Source organism: Capra hircus, chromosome 21 (genome assembly GCF_001704415.2).
Source record: "Capra hircus breed San Clemente chromosome 21, ASM170441v1, whole genome shotgun sequence".
NCBI lineage: Eukaryota > Metazoa > Chordata > Mammalia > Artiodactyla > Bovidae > Capra > Capra hircus.
The window spans coordinates 23,784,220-23,799,649 of NC_030828.1; the positions used below are offsets into that span (position 1 = coordinate 23,784,220).

The window sequence follows — 15,430 nt, forward strand, 5'->3', positions numbered from 1 at the left end:
CATGGGGTCAGGAAAGAGTTAGACACGACTGAAGCGACTCAGCATGCATGCATGCACATAGACTTACTGCATTGGACCCCCTTGCAAGGTTTCTATAATCACTTCTGAAGAGGAACAGATCTTCTACAGATCATCAACCCTGCAGCTAGGGATGCCTTTATCCATGTGGTCTGCAGCAGGGCTTGAGTATCGTGGCTACAGATACTTGGCACATGGAGAGGGAGAGGCACCCTGAACACCACCGATATGAGAGACCTGCCACAGGGTGCCCTTCCTCCCTGTAAAGAATGTTGTTGGAAACTCTGCATTTGTAACAACAAGTGCAGAAACTAATGTCCTATTCTAATGAAATCTAACAACCCTCGTAGGACTCCAACTCTGAGAAACAGAAGAGGGTGACATTTACATGGCTGTCCTATCCACTAGCTCCCACCTCCTAAGCATCTCCTTCTTACCAGCCTAGAGGTGGTAAAGATTTCTGCAGATTCCTCTGAGGGGGGCATCAGTTAGATATCAAGGTACTCTCAAGACCCTCAGAGCCTGAAAGGCATCAGACCTTCACTCAAACCAAAGTTTGAGTTTGACCATTGTAACCAATACACACCAATTTTAGAGATTATGTTTTATCTCTCTATATATCTCTATATTATATGGCCCAATAATCCTAGACCTTTATCACCTTTTTATCTTGATCTGGGCATTTAAAATGAATCCCCCAGATAGCTTCACAGAGTACTGCTTGAGAGTATACTGTTGTGAAATTTATTCTGGAATGACTGCAAGGAATTTGCCATACCAATTTGTTTGAGAAGACAAGCTGTTCCATGGTGTTCATCAGAACAATGCACCTTCCCCAAAGATGGTCAAAACATAATCCCTAGGACCTGTGATTAGGCTACCTTATATGGCAAAAGGGGCTTTGCTCAAGGCATCCTTTGACTACAGTTAAGGACCCTGAGGTGGGGAGATTATCCTAGATTATCTGGGTAGGCAAAACTTGTTCAGTTGTCACCAAAGGCCAATGTGACTACATAATAATGGACAGAGAGATGTAGTGTTGCTGGCTTTGAAGACGGAAAAGGGGTCCACAAGCCAAGGAATAAGGGCAGCCTCTAGAAGCTGGAAAAGACAAAGAAACAGATCCTTCCCTGGAGACTCCAGAAGGAATGCAGATCTGCTGACACATATTAATTTTAGCCCAGTGAGGCCGTTATCAGACCTCCGACCTTCAGAACTATAAGATAAATTTGTGTTGCTGTAAGCAAGTGTGTTGTAATGCATTACAGCAGCAATTAAAAAATATAATGTACCCAGGCAAAAGGCAGCAGATCTAAAAGTCGTGTGTGTAAGTCCCCCAGGCTGCTCATGCATCCACATGCTAGACTCTGCTTATACCTAAATTCCAGCCTGCATCTATGCTAAGGTCAGCTTCTCTCCCTCCTTCATCCCCTCCTGGATTCCAGCTCACTTAATTGCGTACCTAAGCACACAATTGTTGCTCGATTCTCCAAGCTCATCTTGTCTTAAGGACACACGAAACCTATTTGCTTTGACTCGCAAAATCCCTTTTAGGACATAGTGAACACAAATATATCTACCTGAGGGCTGGGTGTCATTGTATTTTGAGTGCCCTAAAAATTTGTTGATGTCATTCAGTCGCTAAGTCATGTCTGACTCTCTGCGACCCCATGGACTGCAGCACGCCAGTCTCCTCTGTCCTTCAATATCTCCTGGAGTTTGCTCTAACTCATGTCCATTGAGTCGGTGATGCTGTCCAACCATCTCATCCTCTGCTCAATAAATAAGAATTTTTCCCACCCATGTTTGAGAAAGAAACATTTCTGCTTCGTCACTTATTAAAACAGACTGAAACATGGCTTGAATTCCACAGACAAAAGGTCTTGCTAAAACTGTGTGTTCTCTACTCCCCAAGTCCAGAGCTGCCCATGGAAGAGAAGTTCCAGTCAGTAGAACAGAAATGCTTATTCAGGACTGCAGTCTCATACTGGCCCAGGACAGAGGAGGAGGAGAGAGGACAGTCCCCCAGTAAGTGAAATATTTAGAATAAATGGATTTAGATCTCCAGGGTTTCAGAATTTCCTTTGAACTCCTGTCATTTCAATGTGGGTATAAAATAGGATTTGTGTTTTCTGACATTTATTTTGCATTGCACATTTGTATTGGAATTTTATTTTTTGTTCATTTTGATCACTGTAGGATGAGAGTAAGGTTTATAAAACCTTCCCAGGTGTGATTTTCTTGAGTCACGACCTTCAGTACTCCTTAATACATTTTGCAGGGGGCAGGACAGGTGTTTTGGAGCACGAGAAACAGCACTAGAGAAGATCAAGTCTGTACTCTTCCCACGTGGTCTCTGGAAAATAATTTCACCTCCCACAACTCCAGGCCTCTCATTTGAAAAAACTAACCACACCTCATGTGGCAGCATCTCAGGGATGGTTGTGAGGGTCAGGTGAAATCCCACACATAGAGCACTTTGAACTTGGAAGGCATTTATAAGTATTATGTATTGTTTCCATGAAATCAGAAATTATTAAATGCTTACCAAATTAGACCATAAAGTGACCTAAAAAAGGTAGTATAAATGGAAGGTATGAGATACACAAAACGTATCATCAATTAAACAAATATTCAAATTTTCCACAAGGAGTACCAAGAGGCCATTAGCTTTACAATACATAATGTTATTACTTAAAACAACAACATATTTTATGGGATTATATATTTTTATGACAGAACTTACATGATTGCTGCATGTCTTGTATCGAATATTCTGCCCTTCACAATTCCTGCAGGGGAAAAGAAAATAAGGATTTCATGGAAGTTGCAAGCAGGGGGAAAAAAAAAGGAAAAACGAGGCACTTGTAAAACTTATTCATGAACACTGACTCAAAAATTCAAAGTTTAAATTCTAAGAAATAACTTTTAGGAATCAGGAGGCCAAAAAGTCTCATAGAACTGTCACAGTAGTGAATTCTTTAGCTGAATTCACGTAATAGTATTACTTAAGCACAGTTTTAACCCTAGGGTTCATAATAACCACTGAAATTAATAGTATTATAGTATTGTGTATAGTGTGTGTGTGTGTGCACACATGTGTATAATGTGTGCATATTTTTTTTCCCCCTGTGAAAAGGAAAGGAAAGGTACTGGCAGAAGCATTTTGTGTAGCACCCCTCTGTGGGAGAATCTCTCTTCCTTACTTGCTGAGGTCACCAAGTTAACTAGGCCCTCTATAACCTCCCTCTCTAATCAAAACAACCATCTCACTTATATGTGAAATCTAAAATATGACACAAATGAACATATCTATGAAACAGAAACTGACTCACAGACAAGGAGAACGGACTTAATGTTTGCCAAGGTAGGGCAGTTGGGAAGAGTGGACTGGGAGCTTGGGATTAGCAGATGCAAGCTAGTATATATAGGATGGATAAAGAACAAGGTTGGACTATAGCACAGGGAATTATATTCAATATCTATGATAAACCATATGGAAAAGAATATAAAAAAGAATTAAATATGCATAACTGAGTCACCATGCTGAAGGGCAGACGTTACATTGTAAATCAACTATACCTCAATAAAGTTTAAAAAGCAAAATTCCTAAAAAACAAAAAGTTTCCTAATGCATTGAACAGGTATATTCAATCATATTTTCATATGTTACTATATTCACATTAACTGTGAAAATAGTCTAAAGAAATACAACTGTCTCTGCCAGGAATTAGCTTGTGGCAATGCTTATATTTTACTTCAGCCGCTGGTCTTACTAAACAAACACTACAAAATAGTGTTGGGGCAACTTTCTTAGACTACCGATATTGTAGGGTCTGAAGTCATATCCCCATATATATAGGTTTGAGAATCCAGGATGACCACCACACACACTCCCCCCTCCCCTCCAGCCACTTGCTCTGGGACCTTGCACTCATCTTTCAGGCAGACTTTCCTTCTGGACGTCTGGAATTCCATCTGGCAGGTCCCCTCCTCAGTGTAGGGCTTGCTGCTCTACATTTTCTATATACATTAACTCCTTAAGATAACTCACCTGTAAACTTTTCCAACTTATCCATGGAGTTATGTTTTTACCCTTTATGTTTCCTTGGCCCATTCAATGGCAAATTTGGAGCCAGAAAAGCTAAACACAGGCTTAACTCCCAATCTTGAATTAAAAGTCAACTGTCACTATGTCATTTGTTTTAGAATAGTTAATCTGGGAAGAACAGAACTGCTACAAATTGAGTCCAAAGAGATCATTTTTTTTTCTTTGCTGGTGTGATTTAAATATGAGCCTATATGAAATGACTGAACTAGTCTATGTCAGCAATATATAACTCACTGCATACCCTTTCTGACAATTCTATTTTTATCAACTATAAAAAGAATAAGCGAAAACTAATAATGTGCCAAGAAGTATAAAGGAGGAAAATATATCATTAAAAAAAATCCCATCATCAAGACCTTTACCCTTAATATTTTAGCATTTCCTCTTCCAGTGTTTCTGCTATAATTTATTTATAGATTTATTTATAGCCAATTCAACTGTGTATTCAGTTAACTTAATATTATAACCATATTCCTATTTTATTAATAATTCCCTGGAAAAATTGTTTAATGACTACATAATAAACCACTATAAATACATTACTTGTCTTGTAGTTTTGCATTTTAATTTTTTAAAATTGTGGTAAAATACACATCATATAAAATCTACAATCCTAACCAATTTTAAGTATACTATGCAAAACTGTAAGTATATTCACACTGTTGTACAGACACTGGGCTTCCCTGATGGCTCAGACAGTAAAGAAGCTGCCTGCAATGTAGGAGACCCGGGTTCCATCCCTGGGTGGGAAGATCCCCTGGAGTAGGAAATGGCAATTCACTCCAGTATTCTTGCCTGGAGAATCCCATGGACAGAGAAGCCTGGTGGGCTACAGTCCATGGGATCACAGAGAATCAGGCATGACTGAGCAACACACACACACACAACACACACACACATTAACTTTTGTAGGCACTTGCGCTGTCTCTTGTTTTTCCCTACTTTTAAAATTTATGTACAGTAAAATTCACTTTTGGGGTGGTTCACAATTCCATGAGATTTAACAAACCCATACAGTTGTGTAAGCACTGCCACAATCAACATGTGGAACAGATCCATCATCCCATAAATATCCTCAGGTTGCCCCCCTGTAGCCAACTTCTCTCCACCCTCAGCTCCTGGCAGCCATTGACTTGTTTTCTGCCCCCATTAACTTTACCTTATCCTGTAAATGGAATCACACAGTATATAGTCTTTTGACTATATCCATCCGTGTTGATATGTGTACCCGTAGTTCACTCCTTAACTGCTGAAAAGTATTCCACTGTGTGTATCACACAATTTGCCTATTCACCAGCTGGATATTTGGGTTGTTTCCAGCTTTTAGCAATTATAAACACAAATGTTGTAAACATTCACACACAGGTTTTGTGTGAACACAACTTCAGTTCTCTTGGGTAAATATTCATGAGCAAGATAGCTGAGTCTTCTTATTTTATATAATAATTTTCTGCTAAATGTTTTTATGCTTCCATTTTTGTTCAGATTTAGGATACATATCTAGAAATGGGTAACAAATACCAGTTGTTTCATCTTATGACTCTTTCATGCATGCATTTTTAACTCTTGGTTGGCTAAGTATTATTTGACTTGGTTGTTTCTTCAAGAAGGGTAAATGTCTCCCACATTACTGACCTTTGTGTTTCACACAGGAAAGGTAACACTGCAAGATCTATTACTTTTTACATGATCCTTTCCCCTCAAAACTGTAGACATGCTTTATTGACCTTTGACATTTAGACGTGCAGAAGACAAGTCTGAGTTTTATTCTATTGTACATGTATTTTATTTTTTTGTGTGTGGAAACATATAGTGTTTTGTTTCATTAACATTTTAAGCAAAAACCACAGTTAGGGTGTACCTATTAATAGTCATGTGTTTATTTTCATCTATTTTGACTAAAAATGTTTGGCCTTTTTGACTGGAATACTCAGGGTCTTTATTTTCAGTGTTGTATATTACTCTCAGAATATAATTTTGATTACTCTCTTGTTCCAAGAATATTTGTAATTCTTAAGTACTATGCAGCTTGTGGGATCTCAGTTCCCTGAGCAGGGATTGAACCTGGGCCACGGCAGTGAACATGAAAGCCTGGAATCCTAACCACAAGGTCACCAGGGAACAACTCTGATACACTTTTTCTTTCTTTGCAATCCTTCATGAACTCACCCTTCTCCATCTACATCTCAAACCATCCTCACCTAACCTTCTGTTTTAACTGCAGCTTGTATCCTAGTCTCTTCATATCTGTTTTCTGGAAGATCCAATCCCTAATGGGAGTTACAAAACATACGGGAGAAAGACATTTTGGAGTGAAATGAAGAGCACTACAGCGGCCTCCAAAAGCATTACCTAAATGATAGTTACATTTCTGAACTGAAATACAGACAAGGTACTCAATTTTCATTTGACTACCTGTTTTTATCTTTTTGGTCTTAATTTATTATATTTAAAAATGTATACATGTGTATATTCCCTTATACATTTTGAAGATGAACGTTATAAAACTAAACCGATAGCATTAGAGTTACAGACCTCATACTGGTTGAGAATTACCAATCTAAGATCCAAAGACAGAATTCAATAATGATAAGATTCCGTTGTCTTTGAGGTATATGATGGTTTTAGAATAGACAGAGGAACCAGAGATCAAATTGCCAACATCTGCTGTATCATCAAAAAAGCAAGAGAGTTCCAGAAAAATCTATTTCTGCTTTACTGACTATGCCAAAGCCTTTGACTGTGTGGATCACAACAAACTGTGAAAAATTCTGAAAGAGATGGGAATACCAGACCACCTGACCTGCCTCTTGAGAAACCTGTATGCAGGTCAGGAAGCTTTAGAACTGGACATGGAACAACAGACTGGTTTCAAATTGGGAAAGGAGTACGTCAAAGCTATATATTGTCACCTTGCTTATTTAAATTATATGGAGAGTACATCATGAGAAACACTGGACTAGATGAAGCACAAGTTCGAATCAAGATTGCTGGAAGAAATATCAATAACCTCAGAATTGCAGATGACACCACCCTTATGGCAGAAAGTGAAGAAGAACTAAAGAGCTTCTTGATGAAAGTGAAAGAGGAGAGTAAAAAGTTGGCTTAAAGGTCAACATTCAGAAAACTAAGATCGTGTCATCCAGTCCCATCACTTTTTGGCAAATAGATGGGGAAACAGTGGAAACAGTGTCAAGACTATTTGTGGGGGCTCCAAAATCACCGCAGATGGTGATTGCAGCCATGAAATTAAAAGACATTTACTCTTTAGAAGGAAAGTTATGACCAACCTAGAAACAGCATATTAAAAAGCAGAGATGATACTTTGTCAACAAAGGTCCATCTAGTCAAGGCTATGGTTTTTCCAGTAGTCATGTATGGATGTGAGAGCTGGACTATAAAGGAAGCTGAGCATCGAAGAATTGATGCTTTTGAACTGTGGTGTTGGAGAAGACTCTTGAGAGTCCCTTGGACTGCAAGGAGATCCAACCAGTTCATCCTAAAGGAGATCAGTCCTGGGTATTCATTGGAAGGACTGATGCTGAAGCTGACACTCCAATATTTTGGCCACCTGATGCAAAGAGCTGACACATTTGAAAAGAGCCTGATACTGGGAAAGATTGAAGGCAGGAGGAGAAAGGGATGACAGAGGATGAGATGGTTAGATGGCATCACTGACTCAATAGACGAGTTGGGTAGACTCCGGGAGTTGGTGATGGACAGGGAGGCCTGGCGTGCTGCAGTTCATGGGGTCGCACAGAGTCGGACACAACTGAATGACTGAACTGAACTGAACTGAGGTATACAGAGGCAACAAATTAAACTAATTCAGCCTTTTGCTGAGTAGCACTCCTAAGAGTTTTAATGTCTGTTCCAATTTTCAAACAATGAATTAGGTTATATTTTATCAGTTATACATTCATTCATTTAATCAAAACTATTTGAGTACAATATATGTATTAGGCATAGGGCTGAGTACTGGTGATACAGAAATGAATGCAAATTGTTATTGAGCTAAAAGTAAAGATACAGCTCTAAATTGATGTGATGAGTTTAATAATAAGCTATATATGGGACCTATAGAGACCAGAATCCAGGTATATAGTTCTCTTAACTGTTCACTGAGAATGTCTTTCTATATTATCACAATAGGCTGATCCAGTCTTAGTATTTTCTAACACTGTATATTTCCATCTTTGTGACTCATCAAAGGTATAAATTAAAATTTATTAAACTCTCAACCAGGATACATTAAATTTTAAACATTCCAGAAGCACCAAACTGGGGGTCTGGCAGGGAAAATTTATGAGGGTGGAGAACTCTCTTTCTTGGTCAAAAGGATACGGCTCCATTCTCCTGGGAAACAATAGCCAGGCCAGTGGACAAGGTCATCTACTTACATGACTCATTTCATTGTGTTTATGATGTGTGGATAAAGGAAGAAAATAAATTATAGAAAAAAGTAAAAGGGTAATTTGAAGTATTCTGGTTTTGTTTTGTTTTGTTTTGTTTTTTGGAAAGGCCCCAACTGAGGAAAGAGCTAACAGATTAGGGAGTTCAGTTCAGTCACTCAGTTGTGTCCGACTCTTTGCGACCCCACGAACCGCAGCACACCAGGCCTCCTTGTCCATCACCAACTCCCGGAGTCTACCCAAACTCATGTCCATTGAGACAGTGATGCCATCTAACCATCTCATCCTCTGTCATCCCCTTCTCCTCCTGGCATCAATCTTTCCCAGTATCAGGGTCTTTTCAAATGAGTCAGCTCTCTGCATCAGGTGGCCAAAGTATTGGAGTTTCAGCTTCAACATCTGTCCTTCCAATGAACACCCAGGACTAATCTCCTTTAGGATGGACTGGTTGGATCTCCTTGCAGTCCAAGGGACTCTCAAGAGTCTTCTCCAACACCACAGTGCAAAAGCATCAATTCTTCAGTGCTCAGCTTTCTTTACAGTCCAGCCTTCACATCCACACATGACTACTGGAAAAACCATAGCCTTGACTAGATGGACCTTTGTTGACAAAGTATCATCTCTGCTTTTTAATATGCTGTTTCTAGGTTGGTCATAACTTTCCTTCTAAAGAATAAATGTCTTTTAATTTCATGGCTGCAATTACCATCTGCAGTGATTTTGGAGCCCGGAAAAATAAAGTCAGCCACTGTTTCCACTGTTTCCCCATCTATTTGCCATGAAGTGATGGGACCGGTTGCCTTGATCTTAGTTTTCTGAATGTTGAGCTTTAAGCCAACTTTTTCACTCTCCTTTTTCACTTTCATCAAGAAGCTCTTTAGTTCTTCTTCACTTTCTGCCATAAGGGTGGTGTCATCTGCATATCTGAGGTTATTGATATTTCTTCAGGCAATCTTGATTCCAGCTTGTGCTTCATCCAACCCAGCGTTTCTCATGATGTACTCTGCATATAAGTTAAATAAGCAGGGTGACAATATACAGACTTGACGGACTCCTTTTCCTATTTGGAACCAGTCTGTTGTTCCATGTCCAGTTCTAACTGTTGCTTCCTGACCTGCATATAGGTTTCTCAAGAGGCAGGTCAGGTGGTCTGGTATTCCCTTCTCTTTCAGAATTTTCCACACAGTCACAGTTTATTTAGATCACAGTTTATTGTGATCCACACAGTCAAAGGCTTTGGCATAGTCAATAAAGCAGAAATAGATGTTTTTCTGGAACTCTCTTGCTTTTTCCATGATCCAGTGGATGTTGGCAATTTGATCTCTGGTTCCTCTGCCTTTTCTAAAACCAGCCTGAACATCTGGAAGTTCATAGTTCACGTATTGCTGAAGCCTGGCTTGGAGAATTTTGAGCAGTACTTTACCAGCGTGTGAGATAAGTGCAATTGTGCGGTAGTTTGAGCATTCTTTCGTGTTGCCTTTTGTTGGGACTGGAATGAAAACTGACCTTTTCCAGTCCTGTGGCCACTGCTGAGTTTTCCAAATTTGCTGGCATATTGAGTGCAGCCCTTTCACAGCATCACCTTTCAGGATTTGAAACAACTCAACTAGAATTCCATCACCTCCACTAGCTTTGTTCGTAGTGATGCTTCCTAAGGCCCACTTGACTTTACATTCCAGGATGTCTGGCTCTAGGTGAGTGATCACACTATCATGATTATCTGGGTCATGGAGATCTTTTTTGTACAGTTCTTCTGTGTATTCTTGCCACCTCTTCTTAATATCTTCTGCTTGTGTTAGGTCCATACCATTTCTGTCCTTTATCGAGCCCATCTTTGCATGAAATGTTCCCTTGGTATCTCTAATTTTCTTGAAGAGATCTCTAGTCTTTCCCATTCTATTGTTTTCCTCTGTTTCTTTGCATTGATGGCTGAGGAAGGCTTTCTTATCTCTCTTTGCTATTCTTTGGAATCCTGCATTCAAATTGGGTATACCTTTCCTTTTCTCCTTTGCTTTTCACTTCTCTTCTTTTTACAGCTATTTGTAAAGTGATAACCAAAATCTTCTTCTATCATGCTGACTTATAACCCTAGAATGCTTTTGATTCTAATTTCAAAATTATGGAGGAAATTATAAACCATGCTTTAAGATTGTATTTGAATTGATTTCAATATGGGAACAGAAAAACTGTGGAAACTTACAAAGAGTGACATTTTTTTTTTAAAGTGCATTAGAACTTCAGAAATAATTTTTCACATGCATTTTTAGTAATTGTTTCATTTTAGTGATTTAAATGAAAAAACAAACCTAATTTTGAAAAACTTAACACTGAAAGGAAAGCACTTATTTGCTGGTGGCAGCTATGGTTATGTCTCATAACTACTGGTTATGACCATATGGTTCGGGTCTATACCCCAGTGCCATTTGGTATATCCTAATTCTGAGGCACTAACTGGAATCTTGAATGCTGGGCCTGAAAATCTAAACCTAAAATGTAAGTGTATCTCTACTAAAAATCCCACTACAACTGAAGCAAAGTGATATGAAAAAAGAGCATTTTATTTCATGAATTCTCAAAATATAAACTACCATTTTAGACACATTCCTTCTCCAGTGACTTTTTATGGTGAACCTATCATGTAATAGGATGTGGATATAAGGATACAGGAAGGTTATCTCTTGGTTCCCACAATAAGTCAGTAGTAAGGGTTTTTAAACTCAAGCATCTGGTGGACATTTTTCACATCCTACTTCACTTTGTCCAACTGAACACATGCTGAGCCCACAGTGACTGGCCTCTATTGATGTGGCATGCTTTGGTTACAATTTAGCATGAAAATGAATGGCCACTTTATGAAGAGGAATAAAGTAAAATGCAAGTTATTTTAAAGCTAAGGACACTGAAGTTCTAATTCCCCAAGCAGGAACCTGCCAGCTTATTCTGGAAATAATTCCTTTGGCTCAAAGCAGCTGAGCTGCAGAAATATGACTTCCAAGTTTTTAATTTCATTCTAATTATTATTTGTAAGAGCTAATGGTTATCAGGAGTATATAAAAATTCAAGAACATCATTTCACAATTATGTATTTTCTATCCATTACAACATTCATAACACCCTGAAATTGAAGATTTTTGAAGCCATAAATTTTATGAATATATAAAAAACATATGTTGATTCCACATGAGGATACAGTAAAAACATTAATAAAATTTCCCTGGAGTTTATAGCATTATAATTTATTGCATTCATTTGCTGATATATTGACTCAAATACTAGTGTCTTAAAAACTAACAAGCATGTGTTTTGAAGAATAGAAATATATTAATTTTTTAAAACAATAGTTAACTTAAACCTGTCTTTCCCATGGTTGGCACTTGACTAGAATATCAAATTGCAAATTTCTGCAAGCAAAAGAGACATTCTGGCTGGCATATGGTCCACAGTGCAAAAGAACTATGTGTATTTAAATGTAATCAAATTCTGAAATAACTTTATCCACAAAGAAATACATAAGCAAAATAGCCACACTCATGTCCTTTCCTAAATCATGAATTTAAAGGACACTGACAAAAACAGAAGGCACTGAAATGCTTTCTAAAACTTTGGGATAGCTTTCTGTTGGTTTTTATGTAACCACCTCCGCGTACCTCTTCCAAGAAAAGTTGACCACAAAAGCTCAATATTTATGAAGATTTAATGAGTCTCTAAGGCTGTTCAAGGATAAGGAGACCTGATAAGCTTTCCAGGGGAAGTATATTTCTTTCTTAATAATCTCAGCGTACTTCCAAAATTACAGTGAAACGTCTCAATATGCGAGTAGGTACATAAGGTTTGGGGCTGCCTAAAAGGTGCAGAGAAGAAATGACAGAATAATTCATGACCCTGCTGCCTTTCCTCTGAAATAATCTAATTTAATTTTTATGGAGAGAAATAATGTTACTGCCCCTGTTTTTTTTATCAGAGTCATGGAAAGAGTGAGTCTATCACAGGCCTGGCCTTGTATCAGGAACTAAGCTGAGAACATAGATCCCCTCATCACACACTTGTCTTCCTGTAAACATCCTAGAACACACTACACTCTCATTTAACTTTTTTTTTCTTATATTTGGTAAAGAATCTTCCCTATGTATTCAAATATGTATTCAAATTGGATGAGCTCAGTTCAGTTCAGTTCAGTCGCTCAGTCGTGTCCGACTCTTCAGGGAGCAAGAAAAAATTTGGAGAATCTCAGGACCAAATGTAAATTTTAAAATATAGGTTAAGATGTGTACATAAACAGACTAAAAAATACTGCATAAGTCCTAAAATAAAAAACCAACTAATTCAAGAATGGTGACTTGAAATACAATAGCAATATTTAGGATAGAACTGTTTTGGGGTCTCTACAATTATTTGTGAAATATTTTAGGTCCAAAAAAATGTCAGAAGGATGCAGACTCATGCCTACACCAGTAAGCTTCATCATTTCTTAAAAGTGTTCTTCAGATTTAAGAAACATGTCATTACAAATTTAGTGGAAGCCCCCTGCCAAACCTACTCAATCCTATTCCCCTGCCTCCCGCCCCTTGGTGAGAAGTAACCAAGTAAATGGCATCATAGTTTACATAACCTTCCACAGCTTGATCTTTTTGTCTCAACACTATGTTTCTGAAAATATCCATGTTGATAGATGCAATTCTAACCCAACCATTTTTATGACTCTAGAGTAATCCAGTTTATAAATACAACTCAAATTCATCAATCCTTTTTATTTATTGATTGATTTTCTTAAAAGTCTATGAAGGTTTATGTTGGTTCTGCAATGACCAATCTTATACTGTCACCTAGGGTACTACATTTGCAGGCTTCCCTGGTGCTCAGCAGTAAAGAATACAGCTGCAATACAGGAGACATGCGTTCTACCCCTGGGTCGGGAAGATCCCCAAAGGAAATGGAAACCCTGTCCAGTATTCTTGCCTGGGAAATCCCATGGACAGAGGAGCCTGGCAGGCTACAGTCCAAAGAGTCACAAAGAGTCGGATACAACTGAGTGACTCAGCAACAACAACAAAGTGTACATTGCACTAGTTTCTTGGGATACATACTCTAGTGGATCTGTTCCGTTGTGGGCATTTACAGCTTCACTAGTACCAGATAATGACACACTGTCCTTTAAAGTGGAAATACTAATTTTCATTCCCATTAGTAGTACAGAAAAATTCTTGTTTTTACATATCAAGGCCAATACTTGGCATTTTTAAACTGAAAAGTTTCCCAGTTTGAAGAATATGGAATATCTCACTTTGTATTTTTTTTGCATTTTTGTTGTTAGGCTAATATTTTCATGTTTTAGACTATGAAAGTTCCCCTTCTGTGAATTTCCTGTTCATATCCTTTTCCCATTCTTCTACTAGTTTGCTTTTGTTTTATTGTATTTCAATATCTCATACACTAATTCCTTATTGGTTATATTCATTATCAAGATTTTCTTCCACTCTATGCTTTTCTTTCTTTTTTCTTTTTTTGGCCACAACACAGGGCATGCATGCAGGATCCTAGTTCCCTCACCAAGGATTAAACCCTGACCCCCCTGCAGTGGAAGTGCAGTGTCTTAACCACTGGACCACCAGGGTAAGTCCCTATAGTATATATTTTTATGATACAAAGGTGTTTGCTTAGTCTGCTTGAATTTATAAATATTTTCCTTTGTAACTTATGCCCTTTGTGTCTTAGTTAAGGACACAAAGCTCACCCAGAGATCATACAGATATTCTATATATTATTCTTCTAAAAGTTTTCAAGATTCACTTTTCATAAGCAGATTTTAATCTACCTGGAATTTATTCTTTAATGGATTGACATTTTCCTATATTTTCCCTTTGGATATTAATAATAATATTTGAACCCCACGTATGGAATATTCATCCTTTCTCCACCACTTTTTAAATTGCCATAAGGTTGACAGTCAATACAGAGCACTTCTTGTATCGAGGAATCACAAGGATCCCTCAAATTGTCTTCTATAGTTTGTACCTTCTTTCCACCCACCTCACCTCTTCTTTAATACCAAGCAATTACGGATGTGTTCTACATGTCTATAGCCTTTGCATTTCAAGAATATTACATACAGTTCCGGCAGGGAGCGCGGTGAGAAGCAGATGGCGGCCTTCACCCCGGCGCCCTCCAGGTCCCCTGGCCTCCGGTGGGCAGGTGAATTAGGGGCCCCCAGGCCGGGACCTCCTGAGGGCGGGTGAACCGGGGGCCCCTGTGCCGGAACCCCCGGTGGGTAGGTGAACTGGGGGCGCACTCACTCGGACAGCTTGGGCTGTGTCTTGCGGGGCCTCAGAGCTCTCACCACCGCCACCCACTGGAGGCTGCAGCAAACCCGACCCTCACCCTCACCTCTGCAGCCTAATGGCGGCGGCCGCCCAGAGCCCGGATCCCGCTGACCAACCACCCGGTTTCTTGGCCCAAGGCTGCAGGACTTAGGCCAAGCCTCTGCCAGGTACCCGCACGGATTGGGTACCTGAGGTGACCACTCACCGCGTGGGGGCTGACAAAGGCTTTAACGACACAGAAGGTGAGCGGAGCCGCGGTGGGTGACGGGTAGAAATTAACGGTTCTGTTGGTGGTGGTGATTCTACCAAGACCTTGACGTCGAAAGATACTAACAGAAATGATGGAATAACTTACCCCATGCAGCCAATAGTTACTGCTCATCGCCCTTTGGGAAGATTTACTGTCCATTTATAGAAAGCCTGTGTCTATAATATGAAAAAGCTGCTCTCAACTTTCCCCTCAACCTTTCAAAAGAAAACTAGCTAGGCCTTCTAGATGCAAAGAGGTTGCTGAAGTACGATAAAGTCAAGTTATAAAATCACCTATCTTGTAAATGCCCTTTTTTCTTTTT

The 15,430-nt window shown here is 39.0% G+C and overlaps 1 protein-coding gene across 4 annotated transcripts in view; it reads right to left on the reverse strand.

Annotated features, from left to right (window-relative positions):
- Positions 1-15,430, reverse strand: part of ADAMTSL3 (ADAMTS like 3) — a 371,527-nt gene that overhangs the window by 224,607 nt on the left and 131,490 nt on the right. For all 4 annotated transcript variants that reach the window (XM_018066193.1, XM_018066194.1, XM_018066196.1 and 1 more), the window contains exon 5: positions 2,765-2,810. In XM_018066193.1, the coding sequence (XP_017921682.1) occupies positions 2,765-2,810 (46 nt within the window). The remainder of the gene's footprint in view (positions 1-2,764; positions 2,811-15,430) is intronic.